Source organism: Esox lucius, chromosome 7 (assembly GCF_011004845.1).
Source record: "Esox lucius isolate fEsoLuc1 chromosome 7, fEsoLuc1.pri, whole genome shotgun sequence".
Classification (NCBI taxonomy): Eukaryota; Metazoa; Chordata; class Actinopteri; order Esociformes; family Esocidae; genus Esox; species Esox lucius.
In genome coordinates, this window is record NC_047575.1 from 17,226,916 (window position 1) to 17,252,999 (window position 26,084).

The 26,084-nt window shown below is 43.2% G+C and overlaps 1 protein-coding gene across 7 annotated transcripts in view; it reads left to right on the plus strand.

Annotated features, from left to right (window-relative positions):
- The window catches only part of LOC105028669 (RNA-binding protein Musashi homolog 2), a 235,808-nt gene extending 210,094 nt beyond the window's left edge, over positions 1–25,714 (plus strand). For 2 of the 7 annotated variants that reach the window (XM_010901558.3, XM_010901561.3), the window contains exons 12-15: positions 13,371–13,553; positions 18,727–18,881; positions 22,384–22,454; positions 25,149–25,714. In XM_010901558.3, coding sequence (XP_010899860.1) covers positions 13,371–13,553; positions 18,727–18,881; positions 22,384–22,425 — 380 coding nt within the window. In that variant the 3' untranslated portion in view covers positions 22,426–22,454; positions 25,149–25,714. The remainder of the gene's footprint in view (positions 1–13,370; positions 13,554–18,726; positions 18,882–22,383; positions 22,455–25,148) is intronic. The other 5 variants (XM_020048298.2, XM_010901560.3, XM_010901559.3 and 2 more) reach the window with 4 other exon arrangements.
- Positions 25,715–26,084: the final 370 nt, after the last annotated feature.

The window sequence follows — 26,084 nt, forward strand, 5'->3', positions numbered from 1 at the left end:
AATACACAGTGTGCAGAGCAACTTGTACCAGTAATCTGAAGCACCAGACTAGGTTTCCAGGTTTCTCCCTGTTCTCCACTCTTTATTTATTCACCTTTCAGCTTCATTAACAGGTCTGTCCTCCCAAATAACTCAAAATCAATCGATAGACGTGAATACCAAGTGAATGGAAGCGGTTTGGAAATATGCCCTGACCCATGAATACACTCAAGCACGCACACACACACACACACACACTCACACCCTGCCTATCCTCTTCTCATTTGAGACATATTCTCTTCATCACAAGGAACACAGGAAGCCAATCAAACGTTCTTTCTTTCCAATCAGGCCTTGATTTTAGGTCTTGAAAACACACAATCTGCCAGACAATGGAGCTCAAAGCCATTCACGGAGAGTTCAGCAGAGGTGATTGGCTGATGATGCTGTGTAGAGGATGAGACAGGAAGTTAGAGATGCAGGGTCCCATTATTTAGTGTTGTTGGCACATTAAGACACACTGTGCCTGCTAATGTGCTCTAGGTATATGAGGGTTACTGAGGTTTGGACTCGGATAAAGACAGAGGTATGAGGTCAGGGGAGGACAGTGGTGTAGTCAGGTGAAGACTGAGGTATGAGGTCAGGGGAGGACAGTGGTGTAGTCAGGTGAAGACTGAGGTATGAGGTCAGGGAAGGACAGTGGTGTAGTCTGGTGAAAACAGAGGTATGAGGTCAGGGGAGGACAGTGGTGTAGTCAGGTGAAGACTGAGGTATGAGGTCAGGGAAGGACAGTGGTGTAGTCTGGTGAAGACTGAGGTATGAGGTCAGGGAAGGACAGTGGTGTAGTCAGGTGAAGACTGAGGTATGAGGTCAGGGAAGGACAGTGGTGTAGTCAGGTGAAACAGAGGTATGAGGTCAGGGGAGGACAGTGGTGTAGTCAGGTGAAGACTGAGGTATGAGGTCAGGGAAGGACAGTGGTGTAGTCTGGTGAAGACAGAGGTATGCGGTCAGGGAAGGACAGTGGTGTAGTCAGGTGAAGACTGAGGTATGAGGTCAGGGGAGGACAGTGGTGTAGTCAGGTGAAGACAGAGGTATGAGGTCAGGGGAGGACAGTGGTGTAGTCAGGTGAAGACAGAGGTATGAGGTCAGGGGAGGACAGTGGTGTAGTCAGGTGAAGACAGAGGTATGAGGTAACAACAGATGTATGAGACGTGTGGTGAGGACATAGGTGATGTGTGAGGACAGAGGTGTTTTGTGAAGAAAGAGGTGAGGGGTAAGAACAGAGGTATCAGACAGGTGTGAGGATCAAATGTGAGGTGAGAACAGAGGTGTGGTGGACAGAGGTGTGAGGTGAAGAAAGAGGTGTTTGCTGGGGGCAGAGGTGGGTGGTTAGTAGAGAGGTGAGGTGTACAGAGGTGTGTGGTGTGGACAGAGGTCTGTGGTAATAACAGAGGTGTTTTGTGGTGAGGACAGAGGTGTTTGGTAAGGGCAGAGGTGAGGTGTAAAGAAGTGTGTGGTGAGGACAGAGGTGTGTGATGACAACAGAGCTGTGGTGTGGTCAAGATAGAGGTGTGTGGAAGAACAGGGTTCTGGTGAGGACAGACAAGTGTGGTGAGCCCTGGGTTCTGGTGAGGACAGACAAGTGTGGTGAGGACTGGGTTCTGGTGAAGACAGAGGAATGTGGTGAGGACTGGGTTCTGGTGAGGACAGAGGTGTATGGTGAAGACTGGATTCTGGTGAGGACAGAGGTGTGTGGTGAGGACTGGGTTCTGGTGAGAACCGAAGTGTATGGTGAAGACTGGATTCTGGTGAGGACAGAGGTGTGTGATGAGGACTGGGTTCTGGTGTGGTGAGGACAGGGTTATGGTGAGGACTGGGTCCTGGTGTGGTGAGGACTGGGTTCTGGTGAGGCCTGGATTCTGGTGAGGACAGGGGTGAGGACTGGGTCTTGGTGGGGAATGGATTCTGGTGAGGACAGTGTTGTTATGAGGACTGGGTTCTGGTGAGGGCAATGTTGTGGTGAGGACTGGGATCTGGTGAGGGCAATGTTGTGGTGAGGACTGGGATCTGGTGAGGCCTGGGTTCTGGGTTCTGGTGATGACAGGGTTCTGGTGAGGACAGGCTTGTGCTGTAGACTAATGAGGAGCCATAGGGAGTCTCTCAGCTCTGATGTTCAAGCTGCCCACAACCACATAGTTCACTACACACACACAGACACACACAGCGTAGATAAACAGGGTCGGGCACTGAGGAAGACGCGGTGTGTTTGAACGTGACCTTCCTCTGGGCTAATCTCCTGCTCGTCTCTACGTGCTGCCCTGCTGAGATGGACCGGTACATCTCGTTAGCGCTCTCCTATTTACCCGTGTGCTTAACATTCTGCCCTGTCGTATGCCCGCCTCTGTCCTGGTCACGTGGCCTCCGCTCAGCTGGGGCTGCCTGCTCTGCAGAGAGCCAAGGGTAAGTGAAAGACGGGGCGGTGTCACTCTGCTCCCTGGCTCTGACAGCCCACGGCTTAATGTCACCGGACAGATCGACACCAGGCTCACATGGCCTCCCTCTCCATGACAGGCCAGTACTGCTGCTGATGAAGGAAGGTATTTTTAACTCCTCCGCGAGGCCCTTTACTCTCCGGGTAAAGTAATCCCTAGGACTGGCCTTGCCATCACGCCATAACAACTTAGGCCAGAATGACAAGAATGGAATCGGAATGTTTTTTCCATGCCTCCCCATCCACCGCGCTTCTCTTTCTGCGGATGTGTGATAGATGAGCTCTTACTACCGAGGTCATATGGGAACATGGAGTGGGATTGATTATTGATTAAGGATAGCGTTTCAAGCATGCTGACGGATTATATGTCTTTTAGTTATTGCTTTGTAATTACTGGGGAATAATCATTAAAGTTGATCAGTGATGAGGCAACAGGAGTCGTTGTTGATGGACTCTTTGTCCATGTCAGTCCTATCGACCCTGTGATTGATCAGTGAGTCGTAGTAAAGCTTGGGTCTGGTGCCCTCTGACCTGGCCTTGATGGGCTCTTGAACAATGGGATCACCCTTTGCAGAGACATAGTTGATCACAAATAGATACTGTGATACTCCAACAAAGGGAATCTCACACATCAGAGTGCTGTCTTTTAGATTGTCCTATCGTCCCATTGGTCCATATCTACTGTAGATGGAGTTTAGTTTGTCAAACAGTGTTCAGACAGCCTCATAACTCCGCCTAGCAGCGAGGACTGCTGTAGCATTCAAAGAACTGCATGTAACTACAGATGTGTACTGGCAGTATTATTTCTATTGCTTCAACCCCATCATGCACCTGTCCTCTAGAACGGCCTTATCTAGGGCCCTTTCCCACAGGAGGCCAGGCTGTCGTCTCACTGGAGTCAACGTGACTGCCTCACTCAATCTGACTTCACGTCTGTCTGCCTATCTGAGGACTGAATGTCATGTCAGCCTGGGGTGTTTTTGCCAGGGGTTTTGGCCTCCCCCCGTCCCACTCAGCAGAGGTATTTCTGCTCGCTCTCAGTCGCCCATTCAGGTCCTTTCAGCTCCCTCTGCAGAGGAATGAGCGCACGTTGTGTGCAGCGGAAATGAGTGGGATGTTTCAGTCTCTGAGATGAGATGGCCTCTTCTCTTCTGAAGGCCTCCGTGCCGCCGCCTGTAAAGCTACATCGCTGCATCGATCGCCTCAGAATTTCTGCTGCCTAGCTCATTAGTGCCGGGGATGCTCTTTAGAGCTTTTATCTTCTTTTTTCCCTTCTTTTTTTCTTCATATTCTGCTTACTCCGCTTGACCATTAATTCTCTCTCTCTGTGTACCTTCCTCCCTGACCTCTGCAACCGTTCTGTCTTCTCTTTTGGTCTCTTTATCTCCCTCTCGCTCTGTCTCTCTTTGGTGTCTCTATCTCCCTTTGTCTCGTTCTCTCCCTCTCTTTTCCTCTCTTTCCCTCTCTTTCTCTCCTGTGAGTTGATAGATGTCAGTTAGATGCTAACTCTGTGGGAGTGGATCATTCTCATCATCTGGCCAACATTCCCTTGGTACATAATAAGTGCATAGTGCTGAAGGTTAACCTGGCTTCAGTTCCATCCATATTCTTTTTCTTGAGTAAGTGTATCTCTCAGGGCTTTTTGTATGGACAATCAATGCTGTCTTTAACCTCATTGCCCCCAGTGACCTGTGAAACACTGAGGCTATGCTTTCGTGTGACCTTTTCCACTGCCCAGAGCACAATACAATGACTTGGCAGTAATAGTCCAATGACAAACCATTCTGCTATTAAACAGCACCAGCCAGTGCAATGTGTCAACCCACGGAGGGCTTTCACCATTGCAACAGTCATGTGTTGTTTGCACCATCTAGAATGTACAATCTGCAATATGTTGATTCAAATCTCTGTTGACATCACTGAGATACGTGGAGAACACTTCTTTATTTCTCTTTGTTTTGATCATTTATTCCATCTGTTTGATATCCTCTGGGAAACAGTTACAGAGTGGTTCTCTTCCGCCTAAAGAGGCCTCAGATACTGAACCCTGGCCATTTGGTTTTCCCCTGTGAAACCCGCAGCTTGTTTGGAGAGGGAAATAATTTGGCACATTTTGCCATATTATCTGAGATCATTATCTATTTCCTCCCAACAAGCTCTGTGATCCCGGGAAGTGCCCCAGAGGATTCTGGGATTGGCTACGTACGCCTGGCTATATTAATCTGGCTCCCCGGGCCCCACAGGTGCTCATGTCGGCCCGTTTGTCCCAGATGCTACTCTGCTTAGCTCAGCGACAAGCCCAGAAAAGCACCACATGTCCTCAGTAGGATGATGCCAGCCCAATCCATGTGACAGTGGTTTACCCTGGTTAGACTGGGGCCCGGGGAGAAGATGTGACTCCTTTCCCCCTGTCCCCGTCCCGTCCACGTCCTGTCCCTGTCCTGTCCCCGTCCCATCCCTGTCCTGTCCCCGTCCTGTCCCCGTCCCATCCCTGTCCTGTCCCCGTCCTGTCCCCGTCCTGTCCCCGTCCTGTCCCATCCCTGTCCTGTCCCCGTCCTGTCCCCGTCCTGTCCCCGTCCTGTCCATGTCCTGTCCCCGTCCTCGTCCTGTCCACGTCCTGTCCCCGTCCTGTCCCCGTCCTCGTCCTGTCCACATCCTGTCCCCGTCCTGTCCCTGTCCCATCCCTGTCCTGTCCACGTCCTGTCCACGTCCTGTCCCAGTCCTGTCCCCGTCCTGTCCCCGTCCCCGTCCTGTCCCCGTCTTGTCCCCGTCCTGTCCCCGTCCTGTCCCCGTCCCCGTCCTGTCCCCGTCTTGTCCCCGTCCTGTCCCCGTCCTGTCCCCGTCCTCGTCCTGTCCCCGTCCTGTCCCCGTCCTCGTCCCGTCCACGTCCTGTCCCTGTCCTGTCCCCGTCCCATCCCTGTCCTGTCCCCGTCCTGTCCCCGTCCTGTCCATGTCCTGTCCCATCCCTGTCCTGTCCACGTCCTGTCCCCGTCCTGTCCCCGTCTTGTCCCCGTCCTCGTCCTGTCCACGTCCTGTCCCCGTCCTGTCCCCGTCCTCGTCCTGTCCACATCCTGTCCCCGTCCTGTCCCTGTCCCATCCCTGTCCTGTCCACGTCCTGTCCACGTCCTGTCCCAGTCCTGTCCCCGTCCTGTCCCCGTCCCCGTCCTGTCCCCGTCTTGTCCCCGTCCTGTCCCCGTCCTGTCCCCGTCCCCGTCCTGTCCCGGTGTGTGGTGGCACACAGAGCTATGGCTGGCAGATGTTCGGGGGTCACAGAAGAGTAGTCCCTTAGGGCTGGTCCACGCTGTGCCTCTCCAGTGGGCTGCAGGCTTGAGTAACAGCTACACACTTTGGTTTCATTTAAACCTTCTGCAGGAACTCATTTAAAGACTTAATATGAATAACGAGTTGTACTTTATGAATCCCTTAGTACTCAACAATCCTGAATAAGCACTCCTAAACTCTAATCAAATCCCTAGTTACAAGTTTCTGTGTAATGCTATTTTAAAGGATAGTGCAGCATCAGAAGTGTTCCACAGAATCGAATAGGGTCTTTTAGGGTTCCACCCTATGGAGGTAGCATTTACAGTAGCAGTCAATTATTTTCAGCCAAATATATAGAATTGGACTTAAATGCATACATTGTGTCCTGTTACAGTAAGTAAATATTTACATATGTCCCCCATGGTCTGCTTTTTGTCTTGACTGCATCTATAGCGTCCAATATCTTCATATAATGGTGTTCTATAGTGTTCTATAATGTTTTAGTCCAGGGGTTTTCGAACCCCCATGTGTCCACAGGGGACTGCTAGGCGTCCAAAACAGAAGTGGAAAACACCCTCAGGCATTTTCTCATGGAATTAATTAGTTTCATTATCAGCCTACCTGTAGAATGTGAGGTACAATTATTAATCTAAAATGTTATTTATTTACATCTTTTATGAACCCCATTGACAATCATATTTAATTTATGAGAATTTGCAATTTTGTTTGTTTCCTGCTGTTTTAACGGATATTTGCTGTTTTTAAAGGTGCCCTGCAAACACATGATCATCCATCTGATATTGCTTTTCAGCTAAAAATTACCACCTTGCAAACCTGTAATTGATTTGCTAGAGATTATTTTTCCCCTTAATACAGAACTCAGTGTTATTATTGTTTTGATTAGTTACCCCTTAATACAGACCTCAGTATTATTATAATTATTTGCGCCTAATAAAAACCTCAGTATTATTGTTATTATGATTTACCCCTTGACACAGACCTCATTATTATTATTGTTTTTATTCATTACCCCTTACACAGACCTCAGTATTATTATTATCATTTGCGCCTAATAAAAACCTCAGTATTATTGTTATTATTATTTACCCCTTAACACATACCTCATTATTATTATTGTTTTTATTCATTAACCCTTAAAAGGACCTCAGTATTATTATTATTATTATTTACCACTAAAAAGACCTCAGTGTTATTATTATTATTTACCCCTAAAAAGACCTCGGTGTTATTGTTATTATTATTATTTACCCCTAAAAAGACCTAAGAGTTATTATTATTATTATTATTATTATTATTATGTACTTCTTGATACAGACCTCGGTATTATTATTGCTATTATTATTTTCCCCTTAATACAGACTTCAGTATTGTTATTGTTAATATTCAGTTCTATTTGTATTATCATTTACCCTGAATACTGAACACATTATTATTATTATTTACCCTTAATTCCGACCTCAGTATTATTATTATTATTATTTATTCCTTAATACAGACCTCAGTATTATTATTGTTATCATTATTTACCTTTAATACAGACTTCAGTATTAGTATTGTTATTATTATTTACCCCTTAACATAGACCTCAGTATTATTATTGTTATTATTATTTACCCTTAAAACAGACCTCAGTATTATTATTGTTTTTATGATTTACCCATAAACACAGACCTCAGTATTCTTATTAATGTTCTTTACCTTCAGGCCTGAAAATTAAAGTTAGCGCATTCAACTTAACTAGATGGGACAACCACAGGTGTATTTAATAGTAAGTCCTCCTTCTTCAGTCAAACAAGGTCAGTGTTACAATGAAGAGGGAAATGACTCGACAGGGAGAATATATATGAGGGGAAACAATAGAAAGGCTTCTTCTGCCTTGGGCTCAACAGATTTGGGGTCCTTGACATGAAAACGTTTTGAAACCCCCCTTGCCTGAAGCTCCTGACTCCCACCTGCGGGAGGGGGAAGCAGCGAACATCACGTATCACATTGTCAAATGGCTGATTAGACACCTGTGATTTACTGTCACAGAACATTTTCCCCTTCCTGTTCCTTTAAAGATGTTCTTTTACTGTGAGGAGGCACTTTTGGAAGCTGTCAGTGTTTAAAAAAGGATTGAGAGAGGAAGAGAGAAAGAATGGAAGTCTTAAAGGAGAAGAAAGGCCTGGGTATGGCCTAGTAAATGCAGGAATAAATCATCTGTTAAAATTCATTAGCCAAGCCTCTCTGAGCACAAAATGACAAGACATTAAATATGTATTATTTATGAAATGTCGGCGCTCTTTGAAAAGGGGGTCTAGTGCTGTTAATTAGTCACCCATTCAGTCAGAAAAGACTATTTCAAATGGAAAGTGAAAGCTACTCTCGGCAGCCCAGAGAGCGGTTGTTTTTTCTTCTTTTTTTAAATGGCATAGGTGGAAATGGAGTAGCTAATTACAGTCACTGTGAAATTCAAAGCTAATTTGGGAAGCAGTATGACAGGTTTATTGACAGAGTGATGTGTGCTGATGGCCACCCCAGGATTGAGAGGGGGCATGGAAGAGGAGGTATGATAGGTAGCAAATGTTTTTCTGTGTTTCTGTGTCTGTGTGTGGTTATGTGTGTATTAATGTGTGCAATCGTGTGTGTGTGTGTGTGTGTGTTTAGGGAACTGAAGCCTCAGTGTCAGGATAATCACAGACTTTTGTTAGAGAACATTGATGCTCTTAAACACCTCCTGTAAAGTGGAGGGGAATATGCCCTGTATTCTACCCCCAACATGATAGGGGCCTGTTTTTTTTAAAATAGAGAAGCAGGCCAGCAATACTTTCAAGTCTGTGGTTTAGAATTCCTCTTCAGAGGCAGTCATCTGGCAAAGTGGAAACGAGAGAGGAGCATTTATCCACTTGAAGGACGTCACCCTGGTGATGATAGTATGCTATGAGAGATGCAGGCTCTCCAGCCCTCTTAGCTGGCCACCCCCACCTCCACCCCCAGTCCAGCAGCCTCTGGCCACTGGGCAATGGGAGAGGGGTAGGGAGAAAGAAGGAGAGGGAGAAGAGAAGGATAATTATCAGTATAAATGGAGCTCGGCGAACGATTCGCACTGCTGGGCCTCCTGATCTGGTCGCCAAGGCAACCTCAACCTGCTCATTTGTTTTGTAGATGAGTAATTACATCCAATTAGATCAGTGTGGAGGAAAACAGAAAGTCCAGAAGAATGGGCCATTGTTCCGGTTAGATGGTGTGCATATTAATAATGGGATGGTTCTCCGGCTCATAGCAGATATGATCAGTGATACAGCTGCATCTGTGGAGGCACACTCCCCTGCCTACCTGAGACTGTACATCGCACAGATGAAGATCTATCTCTGTGTGTGTGTGTGTGTGTGTGTGTGTGTGTGTGTCTTAAATTGCAACTTTCAGTACTGCGACTGATTTGTTACCTCAATCTGAATGTTATGTTTACGTTCTGCTCTACTGAGTAATGGGTAGTGATAAACAAAATCTCTCCGTAATCTACAGATTCGTAACAGAGAAGCAGCCTACATAATATGCTGATGTGTCTAGACTTAAAGTTTCTAAACACTGTCAAATTAAGCTTTTAACTACTAATTTTGAGTTGTATGAAACAGGAAAACATATATAATTTTGAAGAAGCCGTTTGTACAACATACAAACAAAGAAAAATCTAATTATATTAAGGATAAAGGGGAAAGATGATATTTGAAATGGAGTACTTCACAAATAGTTTGTTGTTGATTATTTTGTCTTGTTTAGTTTGGTCTGGTCGTTGTGTAGCGTTGCCACCCTCAAAGTAATTGGGAGAAAATCTCCATCTTAGTAGCAAGCTAGCTGTAGTTTGCTCAGGATTGCATATCTGGAGTTATAAATACATTGTTTCTGATATTCCCCTTACACCAGAGGGAGGAACTTATACATTTGTCATTTAAAATGTAGTAGGTTCAATTTTGAGAATTCATACTGTCATCCAATATGACATGATTATTTATTACTATAAAATAGTTCCATTGATTGGGCCAGATGTGCTTTTATTTTTGAAATACAGTGGAGTACTTTATAATGAGCTATGTCACAGGAAAGACAATATGTCTATGCCTTTGATTTCCAGACATTATCGTTTCTTCCCAAGTAAAAGTAGCTCAAATAATTTGCATGCTTTTATAATAGCAAATTAGTTGGGAACGATGATCCAGTTACTTTGCCTCTACCAGAACTGTTCTGTTGTCTTTGGTCCATAGAAGGGAGTGTTTTATTCATGTCCTTTCCCACTATCATTAGGAGCAATCTACCTGAACAATAAAATTACATTTGCCTGCCTTTATTAGATAAGACCTTTCCGGCAGTGAGATGCCAACAGCTGAGGGCTAATTGTCCGTGTCAGTGCAAACAAAGCTGCCATGTGTATTTGTTGTGTGTGTTGATGTCATCTTTGTGTCCTGTCGTTCCCGCTAGCCTGGAATTGGTGGAATTATGCAGATTGCAACAGGAAGCTGCCATTATTGGGGCCCTGGCAGCCGGTACCATGCGGATGTGGCATGGATGGCATGGCAGGGCAGGGGACAAAGCAGGGCCTCCCTCCCCTCCTCATCTCCCCTGTCTCCCTCCCTCAGCCCAGCGCCTCTCAGCTGTTTAACTAATAGGGGAGATTGTGGCAAGGCCTTTGTAAAGGTTGCGGCTTGTTTGTTGTTAAAGATCTAATTAGGAAGAGGAGAGGAAGCAGAGGAAGCTTGTCTAATTAGAGATGAGCATGGAAACTCAAGGACGGCCGCTGCTGTATTAGAGTGGATGTCACAAACGGATTAAGCACAAGTGTCCCCTAGTTTTTCCTGGTCTTGGTCTGCTTACGATTAAAGCTGGCCTGAATGCATATTTCCGTGAATGTCGCCTGAAGGCAACATTGCATAGCAAAGGAGTCGGCGAGGGATAAGGAGGTGGAATTCTCCGGAAATTTGCTCCCTTATCCCCTTTTCACGCTCCTGGAAGTGATCTTCAGAGAAAAGCAGTGACCCCTTCCGAAAGGTCCTTGCCCGTGAAATAACCTGGCCCGTCCCCGTGGCAGAGTCCTCATCCCTGCGCCGCAGTGGGAGGGCTACTCTGTCATAAGGTCATTGTGTGTGGCTGCCCCCCGCCTGGTAGTACAGAGTCTGGGCTTGGCAGGGATGACTTGGGGTGCAGGAACGTACCGGCTGGGGGTTAGTGATGCCGGAACACATGCAGAACCCTGATTGGCCACACGTGTACGACAGAGGCACAGATAGGATAGCCGCCAGCCAGCACCAACACACACAGACGGACTGGGGACCGAGACACCCAGGTTTCCCAGAGATCCCCGGGGACTCGGCGCCTGTCTGTTGTCCCCTCAGGTCCTCTTTGTATCACACTGACAGCTCTGTCTGATTATCCCAGTCGCAGCAGGTAATCTGCGGTTGATTTTTAGACTTTTCAAAGGCTCCGACGTTTTAGCTGAGAGTATGTTTTTATCATTCTGACATTGTTTATGCATTCCTGCACCGATCCATTGGCACATTAAATTCTTTATCTTCCCGTTAATGTCGCTCTTATCTGAATTGTAAGTAATATTGTTTTCTTCAGTGGTAAGACCAATCGATTTTCTGTGGCACTTGCTTAAGAGAGATGTAAAAGGGATTATTGTGTTATGGAGCGTTCTTCCATGTGTCATGGTTTACTTGACTGGAAGCGGAAAGCTATATGGGAAGCCTGCCATTTTAGGAGCCTATAATTTGAGGAGTGGGCATGCAGCCGGCATATCCTTCGGTTAAACCGGGGGCCCTGAAGCGCCCGCTGAGGAACAGGCCTGGTGTTTTTCGATTCCATTTGGCAGCTGCTGACAAGCTCATTACGGGGGTGTAGGTGTGGCTCAGCGTTGATCGCCTCTTCAGTTGGAGACACAAATAAAAAGCAAACAACACAGTGGGGAGACCCGCCGTGGAAAGAGCCTCTGCTGCCAATTTCAGTCTTTCCTTGACTGGATTAAGTCTCCCGTATTGAAGAAGTGCAAGATGCAACATTTGCCTTTAATGGCTGTCTTTATATCTGAAGCCTGTCTCAGATTAAGAGGACAAGCAGTAAATGTCAGCACGTCCTATTGCTGAATGACGATTTCTGAAGTGTTGATAATCCTCCATCTGTGTTGCAGGATGGGCATGTTGGTGTAGTTGGAGCTTAAGTGTGCTGTGTTTTGGCGTCCTGGCTTGTGTTTGTGGTCAACAGACCTGAATGTGTCCCTTTGTTAACCAGTAGAAAAGGTCACATGCAAAGACTGTAATATGTAGTTTTAGTGGTTCAAAATCAGAGGCTTGAAATTAATTATTGATTTGTGCGCATTGTAAATTTTTCTCCCATTGAGTGATGGGAGTTTCCTTCAGGTATGTCCAGTAAGCATTGTAGTCATCAAATGAAAGCTGTATTGACTTGGTTTGTAATGATTCTCCAATTTCATTCCTCTGTCTCAATGGCAGGACTGTATGAGGGTATCAGGTTAGACTGATTCATGTCTAGGATTCAGAGACAGCCAGTCTGTTCCCTCAGAAAGCTACTTCACTGTTTGTTTTAGGATTGTTGAAAGCCAGTCAAGTGTCCTATTATGGTAGAGAGACCATTGAATCTCATTGAATCTCAACCATTGGGTTGCTGTGTTCTGATGGTGCTAACAGCCTAGTACTCCTCAGACAGAAAGACTTGTACTCCTCAGACAGAAAGACTGGTACTCCTCAGACAGAAAGACTGTTACTCCTCAGACAGAAAGACTGTTACTCCTCACACAGACAGGCAGGCTGGTCATCGTCAGACAGAGAGACAGACTGATACTCCTCAGACAGACTGGTATGTTTCAGACAGATAGGCAAGACAGGCAGGCTGGTACTCCTCACACAGACAGGCAGGCAGGCTGGTACTCCTTAGACTGATAGACAGGCAGGCTGGTACTCATCAGACAGACAGATAGGCAGGCTGATACTCCTTAGACTGATAGACAGGCAGGCTGGTACTCATCAGACAGACAGACAGACAGACATGCACTTTTCAGACAAACAGACTGATACTCCTCAGACAGACAGACAGGCAGGCTGGTACTCCTCAGACAGACAGACAGGCTGGTACTCCTCAGACAGGCTGGTACTCCTCAGACAGACTGGTACCCCACAGACAGACAGACAAACTGGTACTCCTCAGACAGACTGGTACCCCTCAGACAGACAGACAAACTGGTACTCCTCAGGCAGACTGGTACTCCTCAGACAGACAGACAGACTGGTACTCCTCAGACAGACAGAAAGACAGACTGGTACTCCTCAGACAGACAGACAGACTGGTACTCCTCAGACAGACAGACAGACAGACAGACAGATAGACTGGTACTCCTCAGACAGACAGACAGACAGACAGACAGACAGACAGATAGACTGGTACTCCTCAGACAGACAGGCTGAAGCAGGACCTGCTGGGGAGGGAAAGCAGGGAGAGGATCGTGTCACACACCACCCATCATGCCATGCTAAAGAGTGTGGACAACATTGACTACTGTTAAACAATGACATCAAACGTTTTCCACAATGATGGAGTCCCTTCCCCTCCCTATCTATACTGTATCTCTCAGGCTTTCCCGATTATGGGTTTTACTCTGCACCCAGTGACCAGAGGGGGGCGCCCTGCTCCTTTGCTGACTATGGCACCCTGGGGCCCCAGGCGGCTCAGATGCTGCACAGTGAGCATCATGCCACCTCCGCCTGCAACTCCCCCCTCCAGCACCTGCACAGCCCGGATCAGTTTAAGAGCCCAGGTTTGTATGTGCGCATCTCTCTTCCACCTTCTGGACTTTTCCATTTGACTCATGACGTTTCCTCCATACTGATGGTGCTTTAAAAAAATTAAATAAAAAGAAACCACAGATAGGATTTTGGCCAGCAATGCATTGCATGTTTTTTTCCCCCTAGTTTGGGGTTTTCGATGTACCTTTTTGATGTTTATTTGTGAAGTTGCCCGAAGCCTACAGTTGAACACATCTGGGTGATTCTTGAATTACAGTGGTAAATGCTTTCCTTTGACAGTGGCTCCATGTAAAATCATGGCAAAAAATAGGTGTTTCCTTTTATTTCACTATTATTTAATGAGGAAATCCTTGCTAAACCGTAGTGTAGACTACTAGGGGATGATTGCAAATTGGTTTGTCCCACGGGCAATGTGAAGAAGGATAGAGACATGTTTTTTGGACTTGATATATATTATATATAGGCTTGTAATGTACAATATAGTTTGCACAAATCAATAAAAACCAATAAGGCTATTTATATAATAAAAGAATAAAACTGAATTATATGTGTCCTGTAGTGTTCTGTTATTGTTGTTACCTCCTTGAAAATCACTTATTACAAAGAAATGACAAGACCTTGAGCATTCTCTCCAGTGGCAAGCTGCTAGTGGGGAAGAGACCATTAGAAACGTATTAGCTAATCAGACCCTTCAGTATGTCTTATGAGGATTCTATTGATAATTTGGTGTGTCTAAACCCAGTAAATTATTAATCATGTGACTTTTTAGTACATTTCTTTAGATTTCAATGTGTGGCCTTCAATTTTCTAAATCTTACTAACCCTTTTCGTATTATCATTATGGTTTAATAAAAAATGTAATCATTAGCCTAAAAAATGTAATCATTAGCCTATCATATTGTTTGAGGAATGAGGAAAGTTGCTTGAAAAGTAGAGGAAAGCTGTTCGCAAGTACATTAAATTAAATAATACAGCATCTAGAAATAATAAATTATTAAAACACAGAGACCAAATGCCACCGTAATTCAAGAATGTCCCATATGTTTTCCTCCATACGCATGTAACAGAGCATGGCAGGCAAGGGACTGGACTACCAAGTCTTCTGGCTCACACAGACTGACAATATCCCCATTCATCAGTCCTACCACATGAAAAATGGAACCTTTCTGATTTTAACATTTAAATAGAAGTGAGAGACTGACTGAGTCAGTGAGAGTATTGTAAATGAAAGGGCCTCTGGTGAAAGCATGATCCCCTTTATTACAGGCATGTTTTGCATCCAATAACTCAATGTAAACCTCAATGTAAACCTCAATGTTTGTCTATGCTATTTTCTGTCCAGATGACACGTATCTACAACAATTAATTTATATGGTTTACCCTGTTCTAAACATACTTGCAGGGTTGGCGTGCTTTGTCTGGTCATTTGTCCCTGGTCAAACTGGCATCAGACACAGTAAACAGTGAATGTAGGACAGAGAACAAAAGCTGTTAGGAAGGTGAGATGCCAGTGAGGTGTATTTGCCGTTGACCCCGGCTTAAGGGCTGTCATGCCCGAGAATTCTAGATGTGACTGGGTGGTGTTGTTCTGTTCCAGCGTAATTAGTACCTGGAGCAGTCATATGGCAGAGTCGTTGTACTTGCCACACTCAGTTCCTCACTGATCCCACGTAATGATCCACATAATGTGTGTGCACAGCAGAAATCCTTCATTAAACTGACCATTGTAAAGACAATCCAGAAAGTACGGGTGAGTTTCGGTTCCTGACCAGGCCTTGTGTTGGGGTGAATTGGCGGAGGGGAGAGTAATGATGTCTTGTGGGTGATGACGACCCGTCCAGAGTGATGGATGGTGCTGTCTCCCAGCTCTGTAGGCTTCTGCTCCGTTGTGTCGGTGGAGGAGGGTTGACCGGCAGCAGGCTGTGGCAGGTGTTGCTGCCCCCCCCCCCCAGTCCGTCCCTGCGCTCCTCACTAGTCTTGCCTCATTGGCTTTGGCTTTGGACAGAAAAAGACATCTTTAGGCCCCATGCTTTACAGCGAAGATTACACAGATCTCCTGGTTTGGAGGCCGGCCCAGTCTGGGTGATTTGCCTGTCTGACTCATTGGGATGAATGGATCCCTGCAGGTCTGTCCACTCCACTGTCTGTTGGTCTGCATCCTATGGCAGGACTGCAGGCCCACAACCACTTTCTTAATTTAACCAACAGAGTGGCGATGTATGGACACACACACACACACACACAAGCACCGCTGTGGAGCAGCGGGAGGAGACCAGTTGGGTTTGCTAGGCCACCCACAGCACACAGCATTGTGCAAATGTCTACATCCAAACGCTTAAGTGCTGAAAAGCACTGCTTTTGATATGGGGATTGTATATTGTGTTTATTATTTTCCTTTTTTGTGTGGACTTGGCTGTAAGAAGTATTTCATGGCTCTCCAGGTAGTAAAGGGCCATTTGGAACAGCTCCTCCTGCTTTCTAATGATGCCCTGTGGGTACAGGTGAGGAAGCAGAGTTATGGTTCCCCACTGAGACAGATGACCAGCCACGAGGAAATGAGGAAAATGGAACCGACAGTCTGAATAAAAAGGCTTTCCTGGTCAATGTTAATTGTGGACCACCTCCACCCTGTGTGTCTTAAAGAGAAGCCTGCAGCCTCTATCGTCTCCTAGTTGTTGTCCTGTTTGGGGCGTAAATATGATGGCATTTTCTGCAACTCGCAGTCTTGATCACAACTACCAAACTACAGTGTACATTACTACATCAGTTCTGGTTGAAAGTGTAGTATGAGAGAAAAGCTTAATGGCTTGCCGCAATCTTCAGCTCTCCTGAATTCATTTTGAGTTGTGATGAGATAGAGCTGTAGATACAATTCAATGTGATGTTAAAGGGAGAGAAAAGGGCTTTTTAAATAAGATTCATAAAAGAAAACAAAATTATAATGTTTGTGTTCAGGTCTTAAAACATAGAAATTGGAAAATGCGGAGATTAACACATTTATCTCCTGCTTTCAGATTGCTTAGATACATAATACCCAATAAAGCATTAGTTACTATCTACCCTCCCAGGTCTCACACAGACACAGACCCATATCTTCAAGCCTCGTCGGTTTTGTGTTTTTGTCGAAACGTCCTTTTCGGAAGTTAAAAATGCGGGGAAGGCTTATTTGTGTCTGCACCTTGCACCCCATCCAAACAAACACTTTGTCACAGCAGAAACAAGGTACAAAGTGGAATGAATAAGAGCCCAGTGAGTTGAGTCGGTGTGGTGCGGATGAGTCACCTGTGTCTTAAAAGATGCTGCGTAATCAGAGGAAGGCCCGTTAAATTAGTATGGGTGCCGCTAAGCCACCAGTCAGACTCAATAAGTGTAACTCATGTTTTGCTGTTAAACCTAATGGCTGAGGCCATGTAGCCCCGGGGTTTAAGAAAAGCATAAATCCTGTTTCACATGGAGGGGCAGTGCTGTGCGCCATTCAATAGAATCCACCAATTATTAAAAAAAAAGGAGGATTACCGTTTAAACAGAAAATAGCAGTAATTGCTTAATAAGCGAACCTATTAGGGGCTGCGCTGTGCAGATAAGAGCGAGCATTGGGGCCGACCTGGGGAAGGGTCTGCAGTTGAGTACCAGTGTCACCCTCATTAGATCTCTAGGACAGGGTCTCTCTTTACAATTAGGAAGGAACACACGGTAGGGAGGTTTTTTCGCATCCTCACAGATTTGTTATAGATAACGTGCTATAGATAAAGGATTGTAGATGTTAGTGGAACAAAGTTTGGAAAGTGATGTGTTGCAACTTCTGAAGGACTTTTGTATGTGAAAAGGGCATGTGTGTTTTCCATGTACAGTAGAATCAAAATCTTGTTTTTGAAGTGCCCTGCGTGGGATCCCTGTAAAACAGATGTAAATGCTAGCCTCATGAGCTTTGATCTAGCGTCATGGATCTAGTATATTTGGAACAGCACCTCCAAACACAGCCCAATGTAAAATAGCAACTTTCCATTTGTATATAAGCACCACAGCTGCTTGTGAATAAGTTGTGCCACAGTCAAGTGCTCTGTACAGTTTATATTCTTTTTAATTACGTTTCTGCATTTCTTTACACGGTTGGTAAGATGAAGGGTTACTTGAATTTGATGGCAGAGGGGGTTGAAGTGGTTTTAAGTTATCACTAGGCCTTCTCTCCCTGTCCCCCTAGCTTCCTTTTAGACCGGCTCTGTTATTGGCCATCGCTGGTCAAGTGGGTTTTAAAAGGTATTTTTATTAGTCTGACTCACTACTAGCCACAGGGCATAGGTCAGAGGTTCCAGAGAGCATTTTTTTTACATCACCACATTTTGTTCTTGTGGATGACCTTGGGGCAAGCTTTTATGTTTTTCTATTTTCCAAGGTTTATTCCTCCACTGTCTGTACCACACTTCTGCTATTTGCTTTCTTGCTGGTGTAGGATTTTAAATGAACGTAAATCAGGTCACTGAAGTCCTGAAATCAGTATATGGACAGGGCAAAATGTCAATGAAATAGATAGATATTGTGGATTATTATCTAAAAACAAAACAGAAACACGATAAAAACATTATAAAAACAATCTGGTGTCACACCTGCTTATGTAGAGAACACAAAGCCTGCACCTCTTCACAATGATAATAATGAATAGGAACTTAATTAAATGTAACAGCACCACCATTTGAACAACATACAAAACCACACCTTTTATGCTGCGACCTTGCTAGTTGTCAGCATGATCCGAATATCTCTGGTGGCCTGCTTACGGTTTTTGTTATGCATGGATGTGTTGGGAGCTGTATTACTGTCCATAGACCTTGCATGGAGATCTTTCAAGAACATCACACTGGATTCATCTTTTAAATGGCTCTCTCTTGCTGCCTCAGGCCTGCAATATTTCTTTTGTCAATACCCAACCAAATTAATCGGATTTACATGTAAACAGGCCTCAAATGGCATTTCCAATTACTCACTAATGCGTGTTCTGTTTAATTATAGCATTGATTAATATACTTCTTGCCAAATGTATGAATCCAGGAATGTATTCTTAGACTGAAATATATTCTGCATGTGGTGGATAAATGAACCAGAATGAACCAGCACTGTGTAAGTCATGTGCTGTGTGGAGCACTGTGGTGTCACTCAACTGTTCCACCCCTACTTGGCTGTGTGCAGGGGGAAACCCGCCCCGGCCCGGAGGTTTCCATGGTGCCAACAGCCCTGGGCCTGTGGCTGACCTGTACGGCCCTGGCGGACAGGAGTCCAATGTGGGCAACTACATCAGTGCTGCTAGTCCCCAGCCTGGCTCCGGCTTTGGCCACAGCATCGCAGTGAGTACACTGCACCGTCTCGTTGTTCTCAGGCCGTCCTGTCTGCGTGTCTGTCTCTCTGTCCTGTTAGACGGCTGCCCTTATGCATGTGTATTAGTGGTACAAAAACACAGCAGGAGGCAACACGCAGCAGAAAAGATACAGAGGATACACGTTTTGACATTCTAACCAACAATAATTGAGTGGAAAACAAATAGATAATATCGCTGAAAAAAACTGTCAGTACTTTAGTTGAATAAGTGCGCGATATAATGTATAAGTAGGGTTGTAACGGTATTCTGATTTAACAAATCACATTCCAAATAATGTACAAAAGTAATTTGCTGTCACCTGACATCAATTGATGCTTTTCTGGTTAGCCCGTAATCAAATCAGTAGTTCCTTTAGGATTTCCTAGATGGTTTTTTGGTTGCGTACTGCAGAGATACCCATGGTCTACAAAGACCTAACAAAAGAGCTACAGGATCATATTGTTGAAAGGTAGAGGAGATGGCAAGATGGCACCCCCAGGACATTTCTGAGATCATCCAAAATGTATGACAGGGCAAGAAGGGAGCGCATCAGAAAGGCAACCAAAAGGCCAAGCGCAACCTTAAAGGACCTGCATGAATTTCTGACAGGGACATGGACACTTCCCGCATTGTGTGTATTCTTCACAAGTCTGAGTAAAGAACATCTGAGTCTGTATGGATTTTGCAAAAACACACATTCAATCTCCCAAAAACATGTGGGAAAATATGTTATGATCTTATGAGACCAAGGTAGAACATTTCAGCTTCAATTCCAGAAGATGTGTTTGGCGCAAATTCAACGTGTCTCAAAGAAGACAGTGTCTACTGTCTAGCACAGTGGCAGGAGCATCACGTTGTGGAGGTGCTTCTCTTCTGTGGGACAGGTTCTGGTCAGAGTACAAGGGACAATGAGTAGCTCAAAATATCTTGCCCGAGAACCCTGCTGCCCTCTGCCCGAAAGCTGAGGTTCAATGTCCAGTCAGAGCCTGGACCTAAAAAAGGCTTTGCAAGAGAGATCCCCTCACACTTTGACTGAGCTTGGCCTGTTCTGCAAAGGAGAGTGGGTGAAAATAGCAAAATACAGGTTGTGCTGGGTTTATAGAGGAACTATTCAAACTGACTTTCTGCACTAATCTAAGCTAAAAAAAAAATCACCAAGTATTGGGGGGGTTGCATGCTTGTGCAACCAAGCCGTTGACAGATTTGAATTTAATTATTCTTCTCTACACAATTATCAATTTGTTTTTCCACTTAAATGTTGTTGGTTACAAGATACATAAAAGCTATAAAAATTCTGTCATGATTTGTGTTAATTACATAAACAGAGCTGCATTTTCAATGTGCCTGTGTAGGCTTTTGACAGCCACTGTAGTTCCACTGCTCAACTCCCTCTGTCTGTGACTGTTTTCACCACTCGCTACATTTCAGAGGTGGATCACTTGTTGTGTATAAAAATACCTCTGAAAAGATCCAAGGAGATTTGACTGAACCAATCAGACTGTGAGGATCAGAGTGTTGCCCTGTCAACTATATTAGACATTCATATAAATTAGACATTGCAGAAAACAATTCAGGGAAAAAAAATATATAATGAGGGAGAAAACAAATTGCCCTTGGTTGATGTCATTTTTTATCAAGCAAGTGAAACTGACACATGATATCCCAACAAAAGAACAACATTGCAATAAAATCAGATGGATTCTCTGGGAATGAGCTGCCAGTGATCATGAAAGTATACAAGGAGCATAGGCCCATTGAACAAGAATAATTGCAGACAAGTCTATAAGAACACTCTTGTAATGGCTTTTCCCCCATAACAGCAGTGAAAACAGGCAAGCTATTTCCATTCCATTTAAAATAGCCTGCTTGCTCCCATTGTTTTCTGTTCTATTGTTTTAACCTCTGCCGTGTGCATCCATAGTCTATTTGACCCAGATACATATGGACAGTTTTCTGAATTAATTTACACCGATACAAATACACATAGGATCAATCTATTGTTCTGTAGATATGGTCCCTGTCTTGACACTAGGCAGAGGACACTTATTTGTAATCCAAAATTTGAGTCCACATGTGAAGAGAGATTGTGTGGTGCATATTATGTGATGCAGCTATACCTCTTCACAAAGAAAATCCAGTTTTGGTTGTAGATATCCCAGAAGGGCTGTACACGTGTGTTTTTAATTTCTACTTCAGTTGTACAAAATTCTGTTCAATCTAATCCACTTTAAAAAATACTCAATGAATCGAATAGAATGCAGTGAGCCAGTGGAGCGCCGTGCCAGTCTTGTCACCTCCACTGCACAGGCAGATTATATCTCTATCCACAACATTAAGAAGGGAAATGACTCAGAACTAAAATGCACTTTTTAATTATTTTCTGTTGTACATGCAGCCAAAATTATCACATGGTGGAACTTGACATGTTACAACCTCATGGATGACTTCAGTCTCTTGACTTGCCATAAGATCTCCCAGTTTGGTGTAGCACCTACTCAGCCAATGATATAAATTCTTGAACAGTTGCTCCGGCATAAATCATAATGGACTCTTGAATTTGAATTGAACTATATGACAAAGAAAACAAATGGCTATTGAACATTTAAATATAAACTGAAGCATTTCTATAAACTGATATGTCCTTAGTTTGTCACAGACACAAAATACAAATGAGAAGCTAGATAATGGCTCAGTTAAAGGACTAATTGAAATTCTTTTGTTTCTGCCCTCAAAGAATGCTGTGTCAGCATATCAGTCCAATGGCACCATGTACAGAGAGAGTTCAGAACTGGCTGGTTTTTAGATGAGAGTATTAAGTTGTTTTTGCATGAATTTATTGTGAAATAATATTGTTTCTTTTGGCATGCATGAGTATGTATGTAGAAATGTTAAATTGTATGTCCATAGGTCTTAAAACTCCTGTGCAGTATATGTCAGGGGTAGCCTCTATGGCCTTCACTGAGTTGAGAGACAATTTGTGGTTTAGATTTTGTCTTTATACATATTGTGCTAGAATTTGCATCTTCGCCTCTATTTATTTTCTTCTCAAGTTTTTCCGTCTGTTTTATCTCAATTGTCCTAATTCTAAATTCTAAATATTGTATTATTTAACCATCCCTGTAGCCTTTTACTCAATTCCAGCTCACTTCCTTCTGATCATTGGAATTAACAGAATGATGTAGGGAAGATATGAATGTTCCTTTACCATGTGTAATTGACCTTCAGTAGTTGTGAGTTCAAGAAAATCACTATAAAAAGGTATACGCACTCACTTCGATTGGGAAGAAATGGCACACTGGAATCTGTAAAATGCTACAAGGTACAGTTTCTTCACCCTAAGAGACGTGTTATGATGATTATCTATTGTTATAGGAATCTAAAAGAACTAAAACAGAACATACACATTCATGCTAGCAGAACAAAATTGACAGAATGTACTCACTTTTTCCTTGAAATGCATACTGACAAAGATACTAACTGTACACTTTTAGGGCCCGTTGATTGCGACAGCTTTTACAAATGGATACCATTGAACAGGTGGTCGGTTGCCATCTCATTGGAGGTATTATATTCCATTTATATTCTTCAGTAATAATTTACCCCTCTGTTTCGGTAGATTTACCACATTAGATTGTCATCTCCAATTCCACCTCCCCTTTCTACTGTAAAAATGTGTAAAGTAACTTTCTATTTCACCCTACCATTCTACAAACCTACAGATACAGAAGCACAAGCTAAATTCATATATGCTGCATATATCCATGTGAAACATTATATACACAGACTGTAGTCATCTTATATGTACACATTGATATGTAATCTTCACTTCAACACTATTGACTGATAAAGGTAACCTAATTTAAGAAATGACACTGAAAAATTATACTTTATTAATCTAATTTATTCATCTAAAATCCGCAGAAATGCATTTTGATTGTGCAAAAAAATAGTACACTCCAGGATTCACTAGCTGGAATTTTTCCCTTTGGCTGCAATAACTTAATGTTGCCATTTCTGGTGTCTGTCTATCATTCTCATACATTAACTGTGAGGAATCGTGGCCCACTCTTCTTTATGGTAACGCTTCAATTACATCATGTTTGAGTTTTTTTTGCATTTACTCCTTCCACAACATTTTGATAAGATTGAGAGCTGGGGTTGTATTCGGCCATACTCTTAATTTCTTCTTTTTGAGACATTTTGTTGTAGCTTTGCCTGTGTGTTTTGGGTCATTGTCCTGTCACAAGATCTATGTTTGGTTCAGCTGCTGCTTTTTAAAAGAGAGCCTCACATTCTCAATTATTCTTTGTTACAATATGGAATTCATGCTTAACTCAGTGATGGCAAGTTGACCAGGCCCCAAGGCAGCAAAGCAACCCCAAACCATAATGCCACCACCTCCATGCTTTACGGTTTGTATGAGGTTCTTCTGTTCAAAAGGCTGTTTTTGATTTAGCCAAACATGACGTCTGGTATTGCAGCCAAACAACTCCAACTTTCAATGGTGCCAGAGCACAATTTTTCAGTAGTTTTGTTCTTTGTCTTTACCCAGCAATTGTCTGGCGTACATCAGTCATGTCTTGATATCATTTCTTGAGAGCAGAGACTTTTTCCTTCCTGACATCCTTTCTAGGCCAAATTTGCACAGCCTCTTACTAACAGTTGACTCATGCACTTTGACAGCAGAGGCCCGTAGATCTCTGTCACCCTCTGGTTCTTATAGACTTCTATGCGCATCTTTCATTGCTTGGAAGTGGCTTTTTTGTTAAAGACTCATGGGCATCAATATTCTTTCTTTGAGGACCTTGGATAGGTATTTTTATCTTGGCAGGATGTGTTACCACATACCCATATGGTTGAGACCAAACAAATGAGTTTTTATGGAAGGCTGGACCCTCCCATGTTTTTCTCTAAAGATTTTCTAATAATGTCCACCTATTTTGGGTGCGCCTGGTTCAAATTTTAGTCATTTTATGTGATGGTAAATGAAAAGGTGTGCTTACGTTTTCTGCTTAAGGAAATTGCATTTCTGTTCATTTTAAGTGCATTAATAGTTTAAATTGTTTATAAAATTGGGTTGCCTTTATCAATCAATGTGGTTGGTGTAATAATTTTTCACACGACTGCATAATAAGTACACATGCTTGCTAATAGCAAATGACTAAAATACCATGATTTTACAAAACAAAATCATTCTAGTTCCAAAAAAACATGTTCTCCTTAATATACTGTAATTTCCTTTACTAATCTTCTAGACGTACAGTACATCAATGGAGTAACAATAAAATGTTCTGGGTTAAATTGACTCTGTGTACTGTTGCATTCTCTGGTTCTCATTTATGGATGATGATTGGATTGTTCTCTACTTACAGTTTACTGGGCAGTTTTAATCCCATGATAGAAACTTGTAAGACAATTTCTCAATTTTCCTTACTGGCCAAAAACATTTTTAGGGATTATCTCCTTTCAAACTAAGACTGTCTAGGACATCCAATGTATTCATTAAGACAGTCTAATACATAGAACCAGGACTAGTAAATACAATGTGTAACCCAAGTCAATGTGTCAAATAAAGCATGCACATGACAGTCTATGAATTATCTGTGCTTGACATTGTTGGTCAGGGAGTCATCCGAATAAAATAGCCAATGTTCCGGTTAGGACTCATTAGTATAATTGAATACTCTGTATTAGCACCGTTCATTAACTCTGATGGTGTTCAAAGTGTACGAAGCAAGAGAAAGCAACAGTCATAGATGCAATTTATGAGGACTGAAAATCTGGGAGAATTAGTTCCTCAAAGCTGTGTTTGTTATGATGAAGCCACTATGGTAGAATGCCATTGTAGTCTACTGTGCATAAAACTACTTGGTAATGACAACGTCCTGCCTGCCATTCACTGCTACCACACCAATGTGACTCATTTACCCTGTTTGAATCTGTTGTTAACATGCCTCCTTCGTCCTGATTCTGTCCTAATCTTGACCTGACCTTGTCTGTTTATGCTTCAAAGATCCGATGTGGGCACAGTTAGAATAAGGACTAGATCCGGACAAAGGCTGCATTTTAGAACCATAAATAAAGAGGGTTATTGACTCAAAGAAATTGTTATTGTTTGTGTATTAGCAAGACATTGTTGTAATATGCTCAAATTATTTACTTAGTATGCTTAGTCCTGGAGAAGTCTAGGTCTTCATGAGTTATGCTACTGAAATGTAAATGCTCCTAATTGTTCCACTGTTTCTGTGTTACTCAGCAGAGTCTATCTGGTGGTTCAGGGAAGACAGGCCGAAGCTTCTAATTGGCTCTGTGTACAGGTGATGTCATCCAACTTCAAGCACTACAGCATCACCCAGGAGAAATGAGGAGGTGGAACCACATGAGGAACAAAAAAAAGTTAAAATCATCTCAGAAAAAAAGAACTGCTGTACCATAATCCAAACCTGTAACCTGACAACCTGGTTTGTTATGATGTTTCATATTGATTTCGTTCACTTTTTTCTTTGCTTTTATTACTGATTAGTTATAGCGAGGCGTTTTATTCTGGTCCTAATTATGTGTATTTTTTTGATTTTCTCTTCTAGTGTATTCATGTAGGTTTATTTGTCTTGTCTCTTCATAGTGAACAATGTTCACAACTCATGTCTAAACCTTTGGTACCAATCGTTGAAACAAAAAACAAACAAAAAAATCTGTGCTTCAGGTGTCTTTTTGCACACAAAATAAATCCAAAGTGGACAGGCTTGGAAAAAGACAACATCCATTTCATTTCAAACAATTCGAGAGGGTAACTAACTAATAAATCTTAGTAGCTGTTTTGAATTCTTGTGATGTCTCATTGTTAACCATAAGTACCTATTTTTGGGCAATACAAAGAGGACTCCAATATTTTTATGGTCCTTTTTTATAAGTGTTGTTTTTGTTGTTTAGAATAAACATGTATACTATAAAAAACAATTTCATATAAATACATTGTGAATTCAAGATTTAAGAAAAAGAAATGTAACTGTAAATAATATTCCAGTCACTGCATATAACCAACTCAATGAAAGAATAGCATATTTTTGTGATGGTGTGTCAAAGAAATGTTCTAGCGTGTGAATAGAAGAAAAAAAAAGCTCTAAACAAATACTATTATCCTTTACTGCTCAAAGACAGTGACTACCCCTGTGTCCAGTGTCGGACAGAACAT